This window comes from Lutzomyia longipalpis, chromosome 2, assembly GCF_024334085.1.
Source record: "Lutzomyia longipalpis isolate SR_M1_2022 chromosome 2, ASM2433408v1".
Classification (NCBI taxonomy): Eukaryota; Metazoa; Arthropoda; class Insecta; order Diptera; family Psychodidae; genus Lutzomyia; species Lutzomyia longipalpis.
In genome coordinates, this window is record NC_074708.1 from 13,060,166 (window position 1) to 13,084,669 (window position 24,504).

General features: G+C 32.7%; 1 protein-coding gene and 1 long non-coding RNA gene across 16 annotated transcripts in view; one reads left to right on the plus strand and one right to left on the minus strand.

Moving 5' to 3' along the window:
* Positions 1-364: 364 nt before the first annotated feature.
* LOC129790674 (serine/threonine-protein kinase tousled-like 2) overlaps positions 365-24,504 on the minus strand; it is a 98,141-nt gene continuing 74,001 nt past the window's right edge. For 14 of the 15 annotated variants that reach the window (XM_055828318.1, XM_055828328.1, XM_055828326.1 and 11 more), the window contains 6 exons: positions 16,110-17,477; positions 14,588-14,766; positions 14,059-14,251; positions 10,279-10,484; positions 9,989-10,208; positions 365-7,640 (listed from right to left, as the gene is read on the minus strand). In XM_055828318.1, the coding sequence (XP_055684293.1) occupies positions 7,392-7,640; positions 9,989-10,208; positions 10,279-10,484; positions 14,059-14,251; positions 14,588-14,766; positions 16,110-17,477 (2,415 nt within the window). In that variant the 3' untranslated portion in view covers positions 365-7,391. Of the gene's footprint in view, positions 7,641-9,988; positions 10,209-10,278; positions 10,485-14,058; positions 14,252-14,587; positions 14,767-16,109; positions 17,478-21,227; positions 21,869-24,504 lie in introns of those variants that run through there. The other variant, XM_055828334.1, reaches the window with a different exon arrangement.
* On the plus strand, positions 19,204-22,505 carry LOC129790757 (uncharacterized). Its single transcript, XR_008750606.1, has 2 exons — positions 19,204-19,400; positions 22,198-22,505. It is a non-coding gene; the product is annotated as an uncharacterized LOC129790757 (long non-coding RNA).

Here is a 24,504-nt window from a genome sequence, read left to right on the forward strand (position 1 = left end):
GATTCTCAGTCATCAATGTAAGACTGAAAAAAAAAAACTTATTTTCCAAGTTCTAAAAAAAAACCTTTAAAAAAAACTCCTGTAGATTGGAAGAAAAATTGCGGGGATTTCAATTCAGAAAAAAAATCGATTCAACGTTGCAGAAGGATAAACCCAAAATAATTAATAAATTTAATAATAATTATAAACTCAAAAGATTCCAAAAAAACAGCAAAGAAAAAATTCTCAAAATAAAAAAAAATCTTTCATAGAGTGACTCAAAGACAAAAAAAAACAAATAAATTTAAAAAAAAATCGTTAAAAAATAACTGTTTCTGGTTCGAGGGGAAACGCGAAGGGCGTGAGTGAAATGAAAAGCTTGAAATATGGTTTTCTTCCTTTTTTTTTCTTTCATAAGTTCATAATAATAATAAGTAATAATAATCATAATAATATTTTATATATATATTAATAATACACTAGGCTCTTTTTCCATTTTCATTTTCCTTTTTCACTTTTATTTAATAATACATATTAATTAGTTTTTTTTTTACTTTATTTTCTCAATTACTCTTTTTTGTCCATGTTTTTTTATTCTTTCATTTTTTTTCCACTTGATTTTCCTTGAATTGTTTCTTTTTTTTTGCTTAATTTTTTCTTCATCTTTTTTTCGCCTTTTTGCCGAGGGTTTAGTGAGTCCTAAAAGTACGCTGAGAAAATTTTTTTTGTCCTTCAAACGCTTCGTGTTTTCTTCGTCTGCAGGAGATGGAGTTTCTTTTTTTTTCTTGGATAAGTTTACGGTTATCATGATTGGTGATTATTTTTTTTTTCATTATTTACTAACACTGTTTAATTAGAGATTATTTTCTGTTTTTCATTTTTCATTATTTTTTTTTCTTTAAATAGTAAATGTATGAGAGACTATTTTTTTCTTTTTTTTTTACTATTATTTTCATGATTTTTTTTAATCTTAGTTTTTCATCTTCTGTGGTTTCTTCAGAGAATTTCACTTTTTTTTTCAAAGTTGCATTTCACGCTACTTTTTTTTTGTTTCTTCATTCCTGGAATTTGTATTAAAAATCGCGTTTTGAAAAACTCAAAAAATTGCTTCATTTTGATAAATAATTTTCTCTGGTTAAATGGCAAAAGAAAATCTTTTTCTTTCTTTTTGTTCGTCAGAATTGCTATAACACTGTGGCTCATCTACCTCGATTTATTTTTCTTTTATTTCATCATTTTCATTCCTGAAAAATTCACATTTTAGTAATTTTTTTTACAAATACTTAATGCCTATTTTTTAAGGTTTTTCATTTACTTTTTTTACGTCATCAAAAGCATTATCTCTTTAGTTCAATAGTAAATTTTCTCTATTATTCATTATTATAAGTTTCTTTTTTTTCACTTTCGTTGTTATTCCTTCTCTCAATATTTTTTTTTCTTTTTAAAAAGTTTTCTTTTTGAACTTTTTTGGTTTGTTTAGAATATTCGAGAGATGGATTGAAACAACACATTTTATTTTTGAAAAATGTATTCACTTTTTTTTTTTGAAAAATCTAATTGATAAATATTATATTTTTTAATGTCACAGCGTTATTCTTTCGGATTTAATTTTAATGAAATGAAATTACTTTGAAGAAAAAGCTTTTACGGATTAATGAAGTTTTACTTTTTTTCAAATTAGCCGCAAAGTTAGTTTTCATTTTTCACAAACATTGAGCCCCTTATGCAGAAATCAAGAAACCCATGAAATTCGCTTAAAATCTTGAAATTTCAGTATAAATTTTAAAGATTTCAAGGGTTTCTTGTTCACTGGATAGGTCTTATTTTCTGATTTTTTTTAATAAAAAAGAAACTTTAGTCTTGTTGAAAAAAAAAGTTCTTTTGCAACTTCTTTTATTTTTTTTTTTTGAATAGTTTTATAAATAAAATAAAAATTTCCATTGAAATCTAAAGAAATTCCTTAAATATTTTCGCAAAACAATTATAAATTTTTCTTTCCACTTTGCGGCCATTAAAAACAGAAATTTTTCAATTTAATAAAAAATAAAAATGAAAAGTGAGATGCTTCAAATTAAATTTAAAAAAAATAGGCAATGACGAGCGCGCAAAAAAACCTTATTTAGAGAAATAAAAAATATGTTTTCACTTCATATTTTGAGCAATGTTTTCTCGAAGAAAAACTAAAAAATAAATAAAACAGAAAATATTAGCAATAAAAAAACAATTTCCAATACAAAAGTTCTTCTGAAAACCCACGGAAAAAAATTGAAAAAAATAATAATTCGCGGAAAATCAATGAAATGCCCTAAAACTTTTTTTTTTTAATTTAAAAAAAAAAGCCCTTTTCGACTCTCCAAGTATTGCTCTATCCAGCGTGAGAAAGAAAAACATTTCACTCACATCCTTTCTTCTCCACTTTTTAAACTTTTTTTTTTTACTTTTACTCTTGAGGAATTTTTCTTTGCTTTTATTGGAACACAATTGAGACTTTCTGAAACATTCATCTCGGTTTAAATGAAATTTCCTGCACAGCACGTTGTTTTCTTTTGCTAAATTTTCTTATTCTTTTCCATTTAATGTTTTATGAATTTTTATAAAAAACAAAAATGTCTGCTCTATTTGTTTTTTTTTTTATTAAATTGATTTTGAGAAAAAATTAGACATAAAAAATTGAGCTGATTTGTGAGGATTTAAGGAAGTTAAGGAAAGATTTTTTATGTTTGGGATTGTGGTATTTTAGCTAATAAATATTTATTATTTTTCTAAAATTTGTTGAAAGGAGTATATTCATTTATACTCAGGTCATGTCCTCTTTCATATATTCTTAAGAATTCTTTAAGAATTAAGGACCGCAATAGATTTAGAAAAAATACTGAAATCAGCAGAGAAAACTCAAACAGATTTTTCTGAAAATATTTATAAACAATGACGTCACCAACATGTTTTTTTTGTGTTTCCTTCATAAGTGAAAGTTTGAATTATCATCAATTTAAATTAATTTAATTATTTTTAGGAAATATAAATTCGTTAATTTTACGTAGAATAGGTCTAAGAAGACGTTTTGGCCAAGAAATATCCCCTCAGAGCATTTCTAAAATAAATATCGTAATAAAATGGCCGCATCTTTCAATGTTTCTATGTTTCATGCGGACGCAAAAAAATTAAATTAAATTTATAACTCTCCCAAGTAATAAATGCGTCAAGATTTTATATAAAATATCAAAGAAAAAACTTTATGTGAGAAATGCCCTTTAAATGTTTCAACGTTGTCTCATGCAGTCACCAAAAGATTCAATACACGAAGCATTTGTGCTGATGTTTCGTCTGCTTTTGAAACATTTTTCAAAATATTTAATTTTCTGAAAATAATTTGAATTTAGTGAGTTTTCCGAATTTTCCGCATAAAAATCCATTTTCTTGTAAATAAAATTAATTAATTTTGTTTTTATTTGTTGATCGAATTAACCCATTTCGCGTTCAACGTGAAACATAAAAACATTGAAACATGCCCTCTTTTATCAAGATATTTATTCTGTGGATGTTAATCAGAAGATTTTTGTTACTTCCGGCGAAACAAAGTTTCATCGTCATTCACGATCTATATGAGAAATATTTTCAAAAATGTTTCATGAATACCTTGACAAAAATCATCGATGAAACATTGTGTAATGTTTCATATATTCAAAACAAAAAACAAAAATCACATAAATGACGTCATTGTTTGCATTTTTAAGGGAATATTTTTCCAGCAGCTGATTTCAGTAAAAAAAAAACGAAAAGTATGAAAAATTCTCCATTTTTCATTAAATCCCTGTGCAAGATAACGCATATATTGATAGTATAGGGGAATCTGGGGTAAAATAGGGAATTTTCGGTAGATATTTTTTTCCTGAATTCCATGAAAATCATTGAATTTTCCCATGATAACTACTTTTTGAGATATTGGGCCTAATTCAGCGACTAAGAAACCCTTAAAATTCGCTTGAAATCTTAAAATTTCAGTAGGGGATGACGGGTAATTTGGCTACTTTGGGGTTTTTTGGGATATATCAAGCAAGTGTGGTAGTACGAAAAAAAACAAATAGCCCTATTTTGTAGGAAATGTTCCGGCCTACAACTTTCCCATATAACACTTTTCTCTATCTCGATGAGAAATGGGTGAATTTTCCATTTTCCTGGACCCTTAGCTTAGTGGCCAAATTACCCCGAGCACGGGTAATTTGGACACTTTGGCGCACAAATTATTAAACATGAAAATTTTTGAACAATAAAAAAATTTTATTTTTTCGATTATTTTTTTGGAAGATAGGATATTTATCTAAGATTCATTTCCAGTAATTTGCCATATAAAAATATTTAACAGAGCCTCAAACTTTATCATTTTCTGAACCATAAACGGGCAAAGTCTAAAAAAGGCCATTTTTCAAATTATCGTAAATTTCTTTTTTTAGATAAAATTTTTTATCCTACTTTGCTTATAATCTGTAAGAAAATATTAAAAGGCACAACCACAATAAATATCTTAAATGTGCGTCGGAAAATGTGCCGGAAAAACTCAAGTGGCCAAATTACCCCACTCCAATTTTCCGGATAAAACCATTTCCACAGGAAAATCTGTTTGAGATATCGGAAAATGGATGTCACTATCGTGTTTATGAGGGATCAATGACCCTTAATGGCTTAAAAGTTAATTTTTAAGTTTTAAAAATTTTTCGAAAATGACGTACATTCAAAATGCCAAAAGCACTTGAAAAAGTGAAAAAATGATTTTTATCAAATAAAAGAAAATCTAATGATCGGATTTTCCTCAAACTTGGTACGATTGATTATCTCTATGGGGAGTATAAACTGTGGAGAAATGGATTTTCTAGCATTTACCATACTTGAGATATTCCCATTAATGACTTTGCCAAAGTGGCCAAATTACCCCGTCTTCCCCTACAAAATTAAAAGATTTCATGGGTTTCTTGGTCGCTGAATAAGGCCTATCATTATTTTTTTTCTCGTTCACCATTTTACCCCAGTTACCCCTACACATTCTTATTACATGTTGATGAATAAACTCCTTTTTATTCCAAAGAAAAAATTGTATTTCAGTGACCTTTCAAAAACAATTTCAATGGTTCACAATCCTTCAAAATTTAAGTTTTTGAATGAAAAAATCATTGAAAAAAGATCTTTAAGCAATTTCAACAAAAAAAATCCATAAAATATTTAAAAAAAAAAACAGTTTTTATTAAGATTCGAACCAAAGGTCGTTAAGTCATGATATCCATGCACTAACCACTTAACCCAAAAATAAAATCTTTCCTCCTTCTTCCCTTTTTGAATACAAAAAATTCAATTTCCTCGCATTTTTTCTTTCCAATCTCTTTAAGTTTAATGTGTTTTGTGTATGTTTTTTTTGCAATTGGAAATTAGAGAAAAGAAAATGTGGAAAAAGGATGAATTTTCAGGCATTTTAACGTGAAAAAAAAACACAATCTCTTGGAATTACATTGAAGTTTGAGGAATTTTTTTGCCACAGATGGCAAGTTTTTTTTATTAAGAATTCCAGCACAATCTCTTTCCTTTCATCCCTGTGGCATTTTTACAACAAAAAAAAATGATTTTTTTTAATGAAAAATCGTCATTTTCTTCACGGTCTATTGAATTAGGTTTTTGTGGTACAATGTTTCTTAAAAATTTGATATTTTTTTTTTTATTAGGAAATGTTTTCCTCATTTTTTTTTCTTTCATTTTCTCACCTTAAAAATAATAATTATGCCTCACATTCGCATCAAAATATCTACACGTTTTTCACACACACAAACACACGCATTCGAAATACATTTCTTTTTTTCATACATTCAATTTGCTTTTCTTTCCCGTGCTTTTGAAGAAAGAAAAAAAAAACAACTTTTCACATTAAATAGATTTCTCTCTCTCTCTCTGAATTATTTTCACGTGTTGTTTTTCCTTCTTTTGCATTTTTCAATTTTTTTCTCTTTTTTTTCTCACTTTAATTACATAATTTTATTTATATACTCTACTACTCTTTTTCTCTCACTTCATTCTCATTTTTTTTTCATGTTATAAATTGAAAAAACTGTACCTATTTATATTGTAATATATTTTCATCATATATAATCGATTATTTTCTTTCTTTTTTTATTACTTCACGTCACTCTCTCAGTTTTTTTTTGTTGCTCTGAAAATTTGCATCTTTTTGTGGTTTAGGTTCTTTTTTTTTTAAATTTTTTTCAATCTCCCCTCATGTTTTTTTTTGCATTAATCTTTCCACCTAAAGAGACAATAATTACATACTTCTACTTAATCATTTATTAGAATTTACACAGTGTTGCAATATTGTGTTTTTTTTTTTGGAAATAAATAAATTATTCACAAGAATTAATAAAATTTTAACTGTGAAATTTAAAACAACAACGTCTCTAAGCGCTCACAGATTTCTTCTTATTCTTCTCCCTTTTTTTCTTTTAATCTCTTTCCCCTAAAACCTTTTAGCATTGCAATTTTTTTTTAAAGTTTTTTTTTTAATCTTCACGTAGAAATTTGCATATTCTCCTTTTTTTATTTTTTTACGTGCGCTCTCTCGTATAAAAACTATTAGTTTACAAGGATTTTGAGAGTTATTAACCCCACAATAGGATGCCATCTGTTTTCTTTCTCTCTCTCTTATTCTCTTTCTCACTCACACGCTTCATTTTTTTTTTTTTGAAATTCTTCTTACATTATACTTTAACGTGATAATTTTTTGTCATTTAATATTACTTCCTTTTTTTTTTACTTTTAATTTTAATATAAAGTCAAAAGAATTTGGCGTCAACTTTTTTTTTTTAATATAGAGTCTATCATTTTGTTCATCTTTTTTTTTCATTAATCTTAATATCTTCATTTTATTTTTTTTTGTCATTTCTCCGGGCACATACCGCGCAATGCAAGAAGATCTCCAAAGCTTTCTCTCTCTCTCTCTCCATTTCTCCCGGCAGCGCACTTGCAGATGTCTCCGTTTTTTTTTCTTATCTCCTCATCTCCTTCATCACCACACCTTCCTCATACGCACTTTGCCACAACACACCACCCCCTCCCACTTCGAAAGAAACTCACACACTCTATACAGATTACTTTTTTTTTTTTGTTATCACAACCGGATTTTTTTTTCTTCGTTCTGTCCTCCTTCAAAGTGCGCGCACTCTTGCACCCTTTTTTCTTGTTCCTCGTGAAACGTGGCGTGTGCACACGAAATGTCCCATTTTGAGAAAGAGATTGTTCTTCAGGCGCCACATCCAGCACAAAATGCTCTGGATGTTTTTTTTTTTTATTATTTTCTCTCTCAATTTGCATTGGATAAAAAAGAAAAGAAAAAAAAAAGAAAAACTTCACTGTGAGACAATGAGATTGCCAGAGGCAGACTAAGATGAGCTGGATTGATTTAAATTCCCAAACATCCCAACGGAAAAGGACGTCTGCCCGGGTTGTTGGGACGCTTGCGAACCCGACCCCGATTGCTGTTGCTGCGCCTGTTGTTGCTGCTGCTGTTGCTGCTGATTGGCCTGTCGGCCATGCTTTGGCACCGGTGGTTGAAGATACTCATGCCTCGCCAGGGCGAATACATCCATTCGATCTTCCTTCCTGTACGCCAGGCAACCACGAATGAAACTCTGCAAAGAAGAAAAGAAAATTTTCTTTTGTGAGAAATTCTATTTGTTTTGAGAAATTTTTTATTTATTAGTTAATTCGAAGAGAAGTAAAAAAGGAAAAGAAATGAAAGGAAAGGGAATGAAAGAAAAGAAGGAAACAGGAAAGTGGAGGAAATTAGAAAAGAAAGAAAAAGGAAAAAGAGAGAAGTAAAGGAAATGACAGAAGAAGACAGAAAAGGAAAGAAAAAAATTAAAAGAATGGAAAGAAAAGAAAAGGAAATGAAATAAAAGAACTTGAAAGGAAAGAAGGGAACAGGAAAGTAGAAGAAATAAGAAAAGAAAAAGGAAGAAGGAGTAAAAGATAGAGAATAAAACAGGAAAGAGATAAAGAAAAGAAAAGGAACAAGCATGACTTATGATATTTCTATTCTAACATTTGACGTTTCTTTCTCTAACATTTGACTTTCCTTTTCTACCGTTTAACATTTACTTTTCAATGTTTGACTTTTGTTTCTCTTTTAATTTGTTCCGCTAAATTTTTAAAGACTAACGTTCTTTTTTTTAAATCAACTTTATACAATTCTTTTCTAATGTTTGACACTATTTTTAACATTTGACATTTCTTATCTTACGTTTGTCGTTCCTTTCCCGAGATTTTAAATTTTTGAAATATTTGACGTTTATCTTTTAATTTTTGATGTTTAATTTTTAACGTTTGACATTTCTATTACTACTTTTGATATTTGTTTAACATTGGACGTTTTTTAACTAACGTTAGATAATTACTTTATAGTGTTTGACGTTTCCCTTCTTGACGTTTCTTGACGTTGGCACTTCTTTTTTAACGTTTGTCGTTCCTTTCCTGACGTTTGATTTTTTTATGTTTGACATTTATCTTTAAATTTCTGACGTTTCTCTTTTATATTTTGAAATCTCACTTCTACCGTTTGACATTTATTTTAATACTTTTGACATTTTTTTAACATTGGACGTTACTCTTCCTAACGTTAGATAATTACTTTCTAATGTTTAATGTTTCTTTTTGAATTTTAGACGTTAAAATTTCTAATTTGACGTCTCTCTTCCTAACGTTTGAGTTTTCTTTTTTTTAATAAATTTTTACGTTTTTTTTTTAATGTTTGACATTTTCTTCTCTAATATTCGCCGTTTTCTTTCTAAAGATTTCCGTTCCTTTTCTAACATATTTAACATTTCTTATCTATCGTTTGACATTTCTTTTTCTTTTATTTGTGAAGTTTGTTTATTAACGTTTGACGTTTGATTTTCTAATATTTGACTTTTATAACTTTTGGTATCTACGTTTTTTAACCTCTGACATCCCTGTTCTAACGTTCGGCATTTTTTTCCTATATTTTGTCATTTTATTTAAAATCCTTTTCTTTCCTTATTTAATATTTGACATTTAATTTTTTAAATTACAAAAAAAAACAGATTTTTTTAAAAATTCTAAAGCCGGAAATTATTTTTTTTTTAAAAAGATCTCAGCTTGTTTTAAGCATACTTAGGTGATCTTGTAGAAGTTTAGAATTCATATTAACAGCTAGAGAATTCAAAATTTTAATTTATTATCAACTTTAGCAGTTTTCTCTGGATTTTTATCAATTGAAACGTTCCCAAATCCAAATTTAGCCAAACTACATTTCATTAAAAATTATTTCCTCAGTTTTTGGCTAAAGTTAAAACCTCAATACGAACCTTTTTTAGCCCTTAAAAAGTCTCCACTTTATAAACTAATCGCAAAAACTTTGAAAATTGAAAAAAAAAAATCAATGCATAAATTAAATTAAAATTAAATCGCAATTAAATGGACAAATCAGTGCGATTGATTCCACTGAAAACAAACCACAAAATACAATTTCAATATTCCTTCATTAAAAATTCCTCACATTGACTCTTTATGGTTTATTCTCTGCATATTAATGAATGATCAACTTCACATTTTGACGAAGAACGAAGAATCCTCTACTCAATGAAATTTTCTTGTCTAAACAAAATTTTTGCTTCTCTCTCTTTTTTTTTGAATGGCAAATAAAAATCAATCAAGAAAAACAACTTTATCGCAAAAATTCCTCAATTTTTTTTTCTTCTTCAAAAGTACTTGAGGGTTTCTCATGCTTGCCGAACTTGTATCATTTAATGTGTACGCAGACGATCTTTTTTTGGCATGTTGAGAATGCAAGAAAAAATGATTCTTTTTTTTGTTTAATTTCGTTTTCTCCTCAATACCTCTAAAGACATCTTATCATGCTATCACCACGTGATAAAAAAAAAAGTATTTATGCGGAGAAATTAAATGAGAGAAGGGGGGGGAGAAAAACAAGCTGAAACACAGACACACAAACACATACCTTGGCCTCATTGGAAACTGTGGGCTTGTTCGAGAATTGAACTTCAGTCGCCTTCAGGATGGTATTCTCCTCGAGAATGGTGGCCTGGGATTGATTATGTCCAAATGGCTTTTTCCCATAGAGACACTGATAGAATATCACACCAACGCTCCACACGTCGACTTTGGATGATATTTTCGGTGGATTTTTACCAACGACAAAACACTCCGGAGGCAGGTACCTGAAGCAAATGCAAGAGAATCCTTTGAGTGTCAAAGAGAGAACAAACAAAAAAAAGAGGAAAAACTCACCAATAAGTTCCTGCTCCTTGTGACGTCAAATCCATGCCATGGTCAGGATTGTAATTCTCCTCATCCATGACTTTTGACAATCCAAAATCTGTGATTTTTATCTCACCGCACACATTCCCTTCCGTCAGGAGGATATTTCCTGGCTTCAAGTCATAATGAATGACTGGTGGTTTGATTTCATTCAGGTACTTCAACGCTGAAACAACCTGCCAAAAATCATGGCAGAAAAAAAACAAGAAAATTCGGTTAAAAACTTTGAATTTAAAAAAAAAATTAAAACTCTTTAAAAAAAAAAGCTTTCTTTGATTATTTTAACATAAATGAACGAATGACAACCAGATCTGACATTTCCATTCTTACAATTGACATTTCTTGTCTAAAATTTGCCGTTGCCTTTTCTAACTTTTTGACATCACTAACTAAAATTTATAACATTTATTTTCTAACATTTTGTGTGACATTTCTTTATTATCATTTATCAATTTTTGAAGTTTGTTAATTAACATTTGACGTTTGATTTTTTTAATTTGACTTTCATTTTCTAAAGGTTTGACATTTCCTCTTTTAACACTTTTTACCTACGTGGAGGATCAAAATGGTCACCGTGTCCATCATAATAAAAAGGTCAATTATTAAATGCTTTGTTAATTGTCGATTTGCCTATTGAATGAGTATCGAAAGTTTAATTAATTCTTAATCTATTTCAATTCAAGCATTTTTGCACCTAATTTCTAAATAATTTATCAAAAAAATTGATAATGAAAAAAAGTTGCGTAGAATCAATGCAAAATTGCCAATTCAAATAAAACTTTTTGCTACAATTTTGCCAATTTTCTTATTGAGCCTGAATAATCACTTCCTTCAGTTCTTTGAGTAAGAGATCCCGATTAGAAAAATATGGGGAAACATAACCTCAAAAAGCTGTCAAAAGTGTATGAGAATTTTAATGGACACAGTGACCATTTTCATCCTCCGCGTATAATTTCGACTTTGACCTTAAATATCTTTTAAAAATAAAAACTTTTTTAAGGTTTTCTTACACCTAACTTAAAATAATTGAAATTCCCTACACATAGACGTGATATTTATCATGATAGGTCCAATACATTTTAATCTATGACGATTTAAAAACTCGAAATGGCCATGGTGTCCATAAAAATCCTCCAAGTGTTAAATTAACAGTGATAAGGAATGATGAAAGAAAAAAGAACTTTGATGTTTAAGGTTTATGAAGATTGTGATTACCAAACTGTATTAGTGGTTATTGCATTAGAATAAGCAGTTTTTGACTTTTTGTGTAATTTAAACGTTTGACGTTTCGTTTATATCAGTTGACATTTGTAACATTTGACGTTTCTATTTTTACTTTTAGCTGTGATTCTTTCGAAGAAAAGAATAGCACAGCTTCTGTGTCCACTCTAAAACTCAAGGTCGTCGGATCGGGCTCAAACTTGGTATGAGCACGAATTAGGGTCCCCACATTCCAAAAAACGTATGCGCCGAAAAACTTTTCCGGCCGTCCGTCCGGCCGTCCGGCCGTCCGGCCGTCCTTCCGGCCGTCCGGCCGTAGTTTGGAGCTCAATTACAAGAGAACGGTAATAGATAGAGACTTGTGGTCAACGGCAAAGTTCAATTATCGACTGGAAGTCGTCCAACTATGATATCAAATTCAGCCCCCCACCCCTGCATCCGCCATTTTGAATTTTTTTCAATTTTGTTTTTGCTATATCTCAGCCTCTATTATAGCTAGAGGTCTGAAATTTTAATATGTTGTAGGGGCCCTTAAGACCTTTTCAACGATACTTCATTTCCAAAAATCGGACAAGCGGTTTAGCAAATATAGAGTTCTATCGTAAGTGGGCTATAACTCCTAAACCGCTTGACCGATTTGGACCAAACCGGTTTTGAATGAAAGATCTCAATGAGGTCTACAATTATCTATACATAGGAACTTTCAAAAGTTACCGCTAGAGGGCCTACAATCAAAAACAAAATTTTCGATGAGTTTTCGACCAGTTTTCGATTAATATCTCAAAAACTGGACGATAGATTTCGATTAAATTTTAGTATGTTATAGGTGATAGGCACACCTTTTAACCAAAAAAAAATAAAAAAAATTTATGTCGTGGTTTCAGAGATATAGACCAAAACAGGTTTCCATATGTACCGATTGTTGTAATATTGCCTTATATCGGCTTAACGGTACTTGATAAAGACTTTTCGATTGAAGTTTCATCAGGTATAGTGGGCATGACCTATCAGATTTTACTAATTTCAAAATTCAAAATGGCCGCCTTCTGCCATTTTGTTACATCAACAATTACTTTCATCTGTTCACATATATTTTAAACAAATTAATTGGCGCCCCGCGAAGCGGGGCGCCTTTTTTATACATAAAAAATATAAAAATATATAAACCTATAAATATACATATATAAGTACAATGATGGTCCAGCAGAGTAAAGGGAATGTACTGGTAAGTTTCACTTACGGGCTGTGATTCTTCCTTCAGATGACAGTCAAAGTGTGGTGAAGTACAATGATGGTCCAGCAGAGTAAAGGGAATGTACTGGTAAGTTTCACTTACGGGCTGTGATTCTTCCTTCAGATGACAGTCCAAGTGTGGTGAAAATTGAGGTGGACAAATTTTTAGGAATGGCTTTCTCACGCATCGAATCACAGCCAACGCGTGTAAATTCTGGGGAAAGGCTTACTCATGCGCGTTGGCTGTGATTCGTTGCGTGAGAAAGCCATTCCTAAAAATTTGTCCACCTCAATTTTCACCACACTTGGACTGTCATCTGAAGGAAGAATCACAGCCCGTAAGTGAAACTTACCAGTACATTCCCTTTACTCTGCTGGACCATCATTGTACTTCACCACACTTTGACTGTCATCTGAAGGAAGAATCACAGCCCGTAAGTGAAACTTACCAGTACATTCCCTTTACTCTGCTGGACCATCATTGTACTTCACCACACTTTGACTGTCATCTGAAGGAAGAATCACAGCCCGTAAGTGAAACTTACCAGTACATTCCCTTTACTCTGCTGGACCATCATTGTACTTATATATGTATATTTATTTATCCTTTGGACGATCCTTTTCTACCCTAAGTCGTTCTTTTTCAATTTATTTGACATTTTGAACATTTGACATTTTTTTTTCCAACATTTTGCATTCCTTTTTTAATTTTAACGTGAGACATTTCATTTTTAACGTTTGACATCTCCTTTCAATCTTTTGACAATAATTATAACGTTATTTGATGTTTCCTTTCTAATGATTTTTTTCCATCATTTCACTATCCCTTTCTAACATGTGACGTTTCTTTTTTCGTGTTTGACATTCTTTTTTTCAAATATTTAACATTTTTGTAGTGTTTGACGTTTCTTGTCTAACACTTGACATTTGATTCTTAACGTGTGATTTTTCATTTTAACCGTTTGACGATCCTTTTCTAACGTGAAACGCATTTCTTCTAATTTTTGACATATCTTCTTGATAATTTGACATTTCTAACGTTGGCAAGTTATTAAAGTTTTTTAAAATCTAATAAAAATTGTTCTTTTAAAATCTTTTTCTGAAGTTTTTCTTTAGAAAGTTAATTCAAATTTCTTTTTATCTCTGCTTTATATTCCCAAAAGAAAACTTAAAAAAAAAAAAGTTAACTTGTCAATTTCTTTTTGAAAAAAAAACTGAAAAATATCCTTTTTCTTCTTAAAAAAAAGTCTCAAAAACAAAAAAATAATAAAATCAAAAGAGAAAAACGACTTTTACCTGCATTATAATGGATCTCGCCTCCCTTTCCGGTATCGTCTTGTGCTGCTTCAGATAGAAGTCCAAATCATGACCATCACAGTATTCCAGTACAGTGCAAAAGGAGTTGGCATCTATTTCGAACACATCGTACAGCTTCACTACTCGCGGATGATCGAGCGCTTTGTGAATGTTGTATTCTCGCAGTGCATGCCTTTGCACGTGAAGAAAAATAAATAACAAATTAACATATTTTTCCAAAAAGAAAAAAAAACAAATAATAATGCAAACACACAGAGATAAATATTAGAAGAAAAATTAATAAATAAAAATGTCTAGAAGTTAGGCAAAAATAAGGCTTTTGGGGTAATTTTTTAAGGGATGTTTTTGCATTTAAAAATTAATTAATTAATTAATAATAAAAAATGTTTACAAAAAAAGTTATTTAAAGCTTTTTTACAAACATTTCCCACACTTGTGAGACAATTTTTAGTGGTTTTTAAATGGATTTTTTTTTTGTTTTTTTGGTTCCCCGGAGGAAGTCACTCACTTAATGTAATTAGCCTTCTTGTCTTCTTTCCAGTCTTTGTTCAATTGGTGGACTTTGCAAGCCACATAGCGCTGCTCCTTGAGGTCAAATGCTTTATGCACCTCAGAGAAGCCACCCTTACCGAGTAGCATTAGAAGTAGATACCGATCATTGAGCACCGGATGATTGTTGAAGCGGGACTAAAAAAAGGAAGAAAAATTTTTTCGTTTAAGAACCTTTGAAGGATTCATAAAAATTTGTCAAATTGTCCTTTCCTTTATACCTTTCAACAAACAAATAAATAAACAAAGAAAATAAAATGTACTGGTAAGCTGACCAAGCTTACGAGAGCTGTGTTTCTTTCAGTGTACCAATTTTGTGAGAGCAAACTGGAATGCGAATTAACTTAAATTCGCGCAAAGTCGGGAAAAGTTGAAAAGTCATCCCCCAAGAAATCTTTAAAACGCCATATCTCGGGAACGGCTCCATAGATTTTCGAGTTTGAGCTATCGTTGGAAAGGTCTTAACCTCAACTATAACATATTAAAATATGAAGTAAATCCATAATGGCATTTTCGAAATATTCGAGTTCGAAATTTTCGAAAATTTTGATTTTGACTTTAGCGCCTCTCGCGGTCATTTCTCGAAGTATTGCAACAATGTCTAGAACATTGCAGTTCTAGACATTTCTAGGGCTTTACGAAACCTTTCATTTGCACTTGAGTTGTTCAAAATCGGACTTGTAGAACCCGAGATATGACATGTCAAAGTTGGAACTCAATATTTTCAATATGGCGACATAAATTTTTTTAATTTTTTTTTTATAAATAGATGTTATAGTAGGCTATAATATATCAAAAAATGAAGCAAATCGATAATGGCGTTTTCGAGATATTCATCGAAAACTCATCGAAAATTTTGTTTTTGATTTTTGGCCCCCTAGCGGCCACTTTTGAAACTTCGGATGTTCTAGAGAGTTGTAGGGCTTGTTGAGAGCTTTCATTTGAGCCTGGGTTGATCGAAATCGGTCAAGCCGTTTTCGAGTTATGGTCGATTTTCGATGAAAAATTGTGGCGGCCATATTGGCTAAACGGCTTGACCGATTTTCGAAAATGAGGTATCGTTGGAAAGATCTTGATGGCCCCTACAACATATAAAAATTTCAGATTTTTAGCTATTACAGGGACTGAGATATAGCGAAAACAAAATTTTGAGGTTATTCAAAATGGCGGACGGAGGGGGGGGGTGGATTTGACCTCATAATCGGATGTGTTTCGGTCGATATTTAAACTTTGCCGTTTGCCGCAAGTCTCTATCTATTACCGTTATCTTGCAATTTAGCTCTGAACTCCGGACGGACGGACGGCCGGCCGGAAAAAAAATTTTTTGGCGCATACGTTTTTTGGAATGTGGGGACCCTAATTCGTGCTCATCCCAAGTTTGAGCCCGATCTGACGACTTTCGATTTTGCTCGGTACACAAAAGCTGTGTCTGAAAGAAACACAGCTAAAATAAAGAATAAGAAATTAGACATCACCCTCACCTGATCCTCGTTGTGAATTCGCTTTAGTTCGCGAATGTGCAGATTCCTTTCGCGTTCCAACTTCTCCATCTCGAGCTGCAGATCGGCATCTTCCTTTTTGAGGGCATTCTGCCGCAGCTTTAGTATTTCATCACATTCATAGTACTCCTGGAGTGTATAGCCACCGGTTACTGGTTCCGGTTTAACAAATGTCGCATCACTACCATTGTGCAATGTTGACGATGATGCTGCAACAGTCGTTGAACTATTGCCGGAACTAACACCACTGCTACTTGCTGATGATGTTGAGGAATTATTGCGCTTCCTCCCACTTTCCGTATTCGATGGTCTCTTCTTCGTCAGCATCTTCTTTTGCCGATCAATCTCTTCGCGTTCCGTGGAAATCTCCTCTTGTCGCCGCGCCAACTCCTGAAACGCATAACCATCCGTCCAATTCTCCTGGAACGTCGCCCCGACGCGCTGCGTGACAAATTGCCCCAATCGCAAGCGGTTCTGCATACACTTCTGCCTTGCTTCCTTCTTCTCAATATTACTCTTCTCTTTGAGGAGCTTCTTCACAACATCTATGCACTTATTTATGTGAGACTTGTGCTGCTCTATCACCTTCAGCTGTGCCGATATTTGACACTTGTGCTCATCCGACTGCCTCGTGAGTTCATCAATTTTGATTTTGCTCGTCTCGAGGTCCGTATCCCTCTCCTGGATATCCTGCGATGACCAATCCGTTTGCGTACCCTTGGACACCGTTGGCGGCGGACACGGCGCCTGTTGCGCCGGCGGTGGACACTGTGGCAGGGTTTGCAGTTGCGACGGTGGCCCAATTGTCGATGCAGGCGCCGTACGCATCTTAAATATATCCTGAACACCCCCGCTGAGGCTCGTCAGTGGCGGTTGCGGACTAGGGGGAAACATGGGGTAGCTCCCATGCTGTGGCGATGGACTCTTGGCACCTGTATGCTGCCTATGGGGACTACTACTTGGGTGCTTACTGTGGAAGTAATCGTTGATCTTCTTCCCATCGGACAGCGGTAGTGTCATCCTCGGCCCTTTGCTATTCGTCACCGATGGCGGACCACTTGTTAAACTACCATTCCCACCGCCACCACCGCTCCCACTACCCCCACCACCGGGTCCACTTCCATTATCACATTCAGCTTTTCGCTTCCTCTTCCTCTCCGACGGTGTTCGTGGTAGTTTATCCGGTGCTACAGTCCCACCGCTGCCACCACCACCAGACTCCAGCTCCTTGTCACTGTGAGACGATCCAGTGCTCATGTTCGAGTCCTGGTTATGTACTGTTGTCTGGCCACCTTGTTGCTGCACTATTGTCGTCTGCGGTGCCATCTGCAGTTGTGTGCCAGCGGACATCTGCAATAAAGAAAAGAATTTTCATTAATTTACTGGGAGCAAACCACGTTAACAAAATTTTTTTTCTTGACAAACAACTTCCGTACTTTCTAAGGTCTACAAATTACATTTTTAATTTCTAAATATCGCATTTTGTGAGGTTTTCTTGATGATTTTCTATTTCTTTTTAGGTTAAGAAAATGAACAAAGAGAACAGGACTGTTTAAGTCCTGATCTACGACTCCTTAGCAAACATTCTTTTGCCTTTTATTTCTTCTATTCTATGAAAACAGAACTGTTTGAGTTCTGATTATTCAAAGTTCAGGATGATCCTGTTTTGAAATTAAATTTCAAGACATAACCTCAGTCTTAGTCCAGATCTAAAATGACTCCTTATAAGACGTTCCTTTGTTTTTTGTTTAGTTCAGAAGATGAACGTTTAATTTTAAAACAAGACTATTTTAGTCCTGATCAAGGACTCCTTTGCAGACATTCTTCTTTGTTTTTTCTTCTTCTAAAGTTCAGAAAACGAGCATTAAATTTTTAGACATAACCTCAATCTTAGTTCGGTTCCAAAACGACTCCTTATAAGACGTTCCTCTGTATTTTTTTTTTTACAGTTCAGAAGATGAACGTTTAATTTCAAAGCAAGACCGTCTAACTCCTGATCAATGATTCCTTAGCAAACGTTTTTCTGTGTTCTTATTTTTGTTTGAGTTCAGAAGGATCATCCTGATCAACGAATCTTTAGTAGAAGTTCTTCTGCTTTTTTTTACGTTCAGAAAAATTAAGGAATTTAGTTACAAAACACCACCGGTTAAGTCCTGATCTACGACTCCATGGCAGACGCTCTTTTTTATAACTTCAGAAGACGAGAACAAGATGGTCTTAGTCTTAATTAAAGAATCTATAGCAGACATTCTTTTGTGTCTTTTACGTTCAGAAAAAAGGATTTAATTTCAAAATCAGGATCAGCCTGATCTAAAACGACTCCTTTAGCAGGAGTTCTTTTTCGTTTTTTTTTCCCCTAAACTTCGGAAAATGACCGCTTAATTTCAAAACAGGTCTGTCTTAGTCCTGATCAAGGACTACTTAGCAAACGTCCTCATGTGTTTTTTATTCTGAAGACAAACGACTCATATAACCGTCAAAGTCCCGATTTAAATGACTCCTTAACAAACGTTCTTCTACTTATTTTTTTATCTTAAAATAAAACTGTTTCAGTCTTCATCAACGACTTCTAAAAGATTTTTTTCTGTTTCTTTTTAAGTTAAGAAGACGAGCATTGAATTTTGTCTAAGTCCTGATCTATGACTCCTTAGCAGCTTGAGCCAGCTATCACTTTCAGAGCGACCTTGTAAAATAAAATACAACAAATACACTCTTGAATATCTCTCTCTCTTTCTAAAAAGCATCTTCAAAGGTTAAACAACGTATGGATAGACTTTTTTTATCATTGCAACATCAGAGTAAATGAATTAATCTTTCTCAAGATTCTTCTCTCCTTTACAAATTCATCTTCTCTTCTTCCCCGTTCATCATTTTCCCCACCTAGAGCTCTCTTCTAGCTGTTCACAGATAAAATATACTTGATGACACTTTCTATTTGCAAAATTTTTGATAGTCTCTGCTCAAATGTAACATACTATATACAAAACGGAATCAACGACAATGGCGACCAGAGACTACGGGCCGCATTTGAGGCAATCGTCGTCACATCACACAGTGTGTATAGGCAACGAGTGCGGGACGGGTGGGATGGGGCGCGAAAAATGGGTGAGTGAAGCAAAAGCAAAAAGGCCCCCTGTGAGAACACGAAAGACGATGGATGATTGTGTTTTATACGCAAATACAAACAAAATGGCGAATTACGAACAAGGTGGAAGAACAAAAAAAAAAAGCAACAGCACTACTCGTCATGGCACACACCAAATATATACATAGGTAGGTAGTATTAATATTTTTCCCTATAGAGCTTCCACAACACCCATTTGACTTGCTCCATTTTGCACACAAAACGACGAAGCACCTTTTATCTCGTCTGTTCCAAGGTTTATTTCCTCCCTTTTATGGTCAACGTTTTTCTTCGTTCATTTGGGTGCGCTTCTCTTCTCTTTCATGATTTTCTCGACACCTTCTCATAATGCCTCAGATTGAGCTTCTTATGCTCAAATTCTATCTTGTCTGTTTATCTTCTTAATTGATTTGATTTACTATTCTAAATTAGCTTGTAAAGAATTTACTCAAGTTTATCGAGTATCATCGATCTAGTAAAAAGATTTCATCTTACTTCATCAATTCTTCATTAAACAGAATGACGTGAAGATAGAAGCAATTAAGTGACACTGATACCAACCACAAGATAAATTTTAGTACATACAATGACATATAATTCAACAGACTTTTAAGAGTCAGAGAAAAATGTAAATGTTTTATCATTTATTATTAAACTCAAAAGAAACAAAAACATCTCACATCATCTACTACATTATCCTTTACCCCATCTCCTTTGCACTTGGCAAAGAAAAGTAAAATCTTACACTGTCAAGAAGAAGAAGGAAAAACACGCAATATCATACGACTTTATTGAAGAATTTTCTCTGTCATTTGACACAAAAGTACACGGAACTTATGTACAAAAAAAAAAATATACTAAAGTAAATCAAACATGTATTTTCATTCGATTCCCTCTCATGATACTTCTTCTTACATTTTTCTCTCTCTCTCTCTCCTCAAATATTATCTTTTCCCCTCTCTCACATACTTTTTGTTACAATATGTCATCTGCATTTTATTTTTGTATCTTCCATCTCTATCACACACTCCACTCTCTCACGATGTAACTTCCCCTTGCGCACTACTCCCTTTGTCATCCAGAGTTGTATCTAGGCTTCTAGGTGAAGCGCACGGGAATCAATATGGACCTAGGGTAATGTGGTGAGAATATATAAACATATACCTATTACTCTTCAAGGATACTCTCTCCCACGCATCCTCACAGATTCCTCTCTCTCCCTTCTACTCTCATCTTCTCTCACACACATAATCAAAACAGAATATGCAGAATTTACTGTCAAAGGTAATTTACTTGTCAAAAAAAAAAACTGTCAAATAAATCATATTGTCAAAAATTAGAAAATCTTTAATTATTCTCTAAGAAACAAAGTAATAGACAAAAGAAAACCTTCATAGATAATAAATATTAAATAATACAAAATAAATTCATTGATAGAAATTCAATGAGAAAAAAATGTGAAAATCACATATTTAGCGATAGTGTTATCTGTCAATTTATTGTTGAATCTGTCAATTCAACCCTGTAAATAGAGAGAGAGTGAGAATAAGAGCACGCGAGAGAGATTAAAATATTTCTCGCATGTGCTTCCCATTTTCTCTCTCACTTGCCGACTTGATGCATGCAGAGATTAAATTGAAATCGTCATCAACTCGCATACAACTTCACTATGTTGTCATTTCACAGACATCCCATCAATACACACACAACACACAAATACTCATCCAGCAACCACGTGGGTTCGTTGATGCGCGCACACACATCTCTCATAGTATTTACAAAAAGTTTCTCTCTCTCGGAGAGTCAGAGAGAGAGAGAGAGAGAGAGAGTGCAAAAGAGATGAATTTACTTATTTCGTATTTACTACCATTCGTATAAAATAATTCTTATGTATTTGCTTCTCTCATGAGAACCATCTCTCTCTCTTACATACTCTCGCAGCTTCTTCTTTGTATTTATGCTATGTAATAATGTACCTTCCTCACCAGCTAGCAGAAAATTGTTAATTTGTATGTGCTGCTCTCTTTCGGTGGTGCTCAAATCTCACTCTCTCGTCACTTTGAATCGCGATGGGAAAACTCGGAGATTCACAATAAAATGACGTCACGTACAAAATGGCTGACAGAAATCTCTTTAATCACCAATGTCGATCAAAATTGCAAATTAGGTAATTACTTTAGGCGCAACATATCACCCACCAACTACATGTACATTTTTCACAACATTTTTTCCTCCACACACAACATTTTCACACTCAATAAATCCCAACCATGTTTAATACGTTGCTGCTGACATGATTGAGTTATCGAAAAAGAGATTGAATTTGATGAAAGAAAGAGAAGAAAAAAAAACATGTCGACTAAGGCTGAGCAATTAATATGTCGTAAAGTCAGTAGCTCCCCACCCCCCCTATAAACACTATGAATTACACTGTCAATTTAAATTTATTAAATAAAAACGTAAGTTTGTGTGAAGAACGCAAAAAAAAAAAAACAGACCAACAACCGCAACTTACATATTATTTTTTTGTCACACCACTAATCATATTTTCCACAACGATAGAGATAAAATACCACTTTTTCACCACAAACACCGTACTGAATGGCACACAAATCACACTGTGAGAGACTACAAAAATTGTTGAACGAGAATGGAGAAGAGAGACAGAGAGATAAGTAAGTGACACTCGGGTGGATTTTATGTTGAATGTAGATAGATGCCGAAGAGATGAGAGAAATCTCGTTAGGAATTCCGATTTTGTCTCCACACAAATGTTCCAACATACAACACACTTTTATACATATGTATGTACATATAATTCAGAAATATAACTGAACTCTCGTGAGCATTTAATGCAACTTTTTCTATCAATTCATCCATCTCACTCATACATTTTTCTTATACCAGATGTACTTCAGACACTTTTTTTTCTCTTTTAAATTTTAGATTCTTCTTCAAATACTGTTCTTGTGTCCCCCTACCTACTTCACAGAAAATTCAATAGGAGATCAGGATGTAAAATAACAATTTACATTGATGATGTGACAATAAATATGTAGGATCTACTCAACAATTTCTTAAAGTCCGAATACTGCAACTAGCCAATAGAAAAAACGAGTAGGAGTTAACCTTGTCTTCAAGTGCAATTTGATAACAGATGTCCCCACAATCGCAACAAGAGCAACCAAACATCAATAACTTCATTTCAATGAATAAAACGTACAATAAAAATTAATCGAATTATCATGAGTATATATTTTAATTAATTAATTTGCGCAAAAAATGGCTTTCATCCAACAGTTGGTGCAATAAAAATTCAAGACTGTGCGAGAAATTGAATGAAAAAAGGAAGAAGAAAAACCCCATGAAGCATGACATTTCAATATTTTAGAGCAAAACTCTCACAAAATACACTCTTCCCCCGAAGAAATCTCCCCAACTTTTCTTTACTCTCACCATGGTGTTCAAACAATATTTTCCTCATCAATTAATATCCCTCCAAAAATTAATATATAGGAACATACATAGCATAGATATTTCATAATGTAACAGAAAGAGAAGAAAGTAAAAAAGTATGAAGAGTGAAGAAACATACAAATTACATTGTTATTGACTCAAATGTATACCCCATTATGAGTGTTGTCCTCTTATCGCTTTGAGAATTCTTTCTATTTAGTTACCGACCGAAAAACTTGCGATATAAATAGAACTAACACACAATCAAGTCAAACATACATTGGCACAAGTCAGTCCAATTTTATTATGGTTGAAAGAAAAATTTGGAATATGGAGAAATTTTTCTTTCCCTTTCTTCCTTCCATTCTCTTCATTCTCTCCCTATTTTTTTTCTCTTTTGAACCCCTCTTCGTAATTCATATAATGTATTTACAACACAAAACACCCAAACAATTTCAAGAAAAGATCGTCTTAGGCCAAGTGCTGCCATAAATGTCGAACAATGTGTGAATCCTACGGAGAGCTATATCAAAACGATCTCATCGCCATTCTTTTACATTGTGATTTAGTGTGGCGTTGACGAGCCTACCAAAGGGCTAATCACACCGATTAATTCACATTCAATTTACACAAACAACTCATACACACAATTATAAAGTTTGCTCGTAATTTTGTTAGCACTGTGATTATGTTATAAAGTTGTTCTATGTATACAGTAAATACTAGGGGGGATTTATAAAAAGATCAAAAGGAACTTTTTATGATAAATCGTTCTTAAAGCTTGTATTAGGTAGGAACTAAATCAGGATGATGATGTAGTCTAATCATGCTGATTAATATTTAGGCAATGATTACATTTTTATTTAGTATTAAATCTTCTTTGAAAATGAATTATTAAGTCTTCTTAAATTATGTTCAGTATTTCATAAACAAGGCCTAAGTTTCATAAGCTAAATCCAGGAACTTAGACTAGGCCCAAGTTTCTTAAGCTAGGTCTAATTTTTTTTAAACAGTTCTAACTTTTTTAGGCTAGGCTTAGGTTTTCTTAAAGCAGGCCTAAGTTTTAAGCTTAAGGTTTTTCTTTAAAAGTTAGACTTTAAAGGTTTTAAAAGTATATCTGGTTAAATAAGATTCAGTTAGTTTCATGTTTTGATCATCTTCGTGATTCGAATTCTAAAAAAAATCATCCAAAGAAATCCATTTAGCTCTAAACTTAACCTGACCTAGTCTTACAACATTAAAAATCTCACTTGTAAAAATCTAAAGCTCAGCCTAAAAATCTAGAATTTTTTAAATTGAAACCTAATAATTCTTTATTTTAAATTGACACAGATTCTCTTTTTCAAGTTCTAAAGTAAAAGTTAGTACTAAATAAATGTAGATTATTCAATAAATTATCATCATTTTATAATTAAGTAATCGGAATAACACCTCGAACAAAGCAATGTGCTATTTGTCAATATTACTGTAAGCAATAATCGTTGTTGACCTAAGGTGATAATTGCCAAGGCTCTATATATGATGTTTATGTACTACATACAATTCAACAATCTGATAACTTGAATTTATTGCTCATCTTAGCATCTGGTAACATTGTATTATGTACTGTAGTGTCAAAAACTAGTGGAAATAACACCTAAGTTCATATATTTTAAGCCAATTTTCCTACCAAGCGACCTACACGTGTTTATGTATTTTTTCTCAGGAAAATTTTCAATTAGCTTTTACAGATAATAATGACATTTCGATAGATTCAAGCTTCATCAGGTCCTAAAATCCAAAGGAAATTATGCTTGA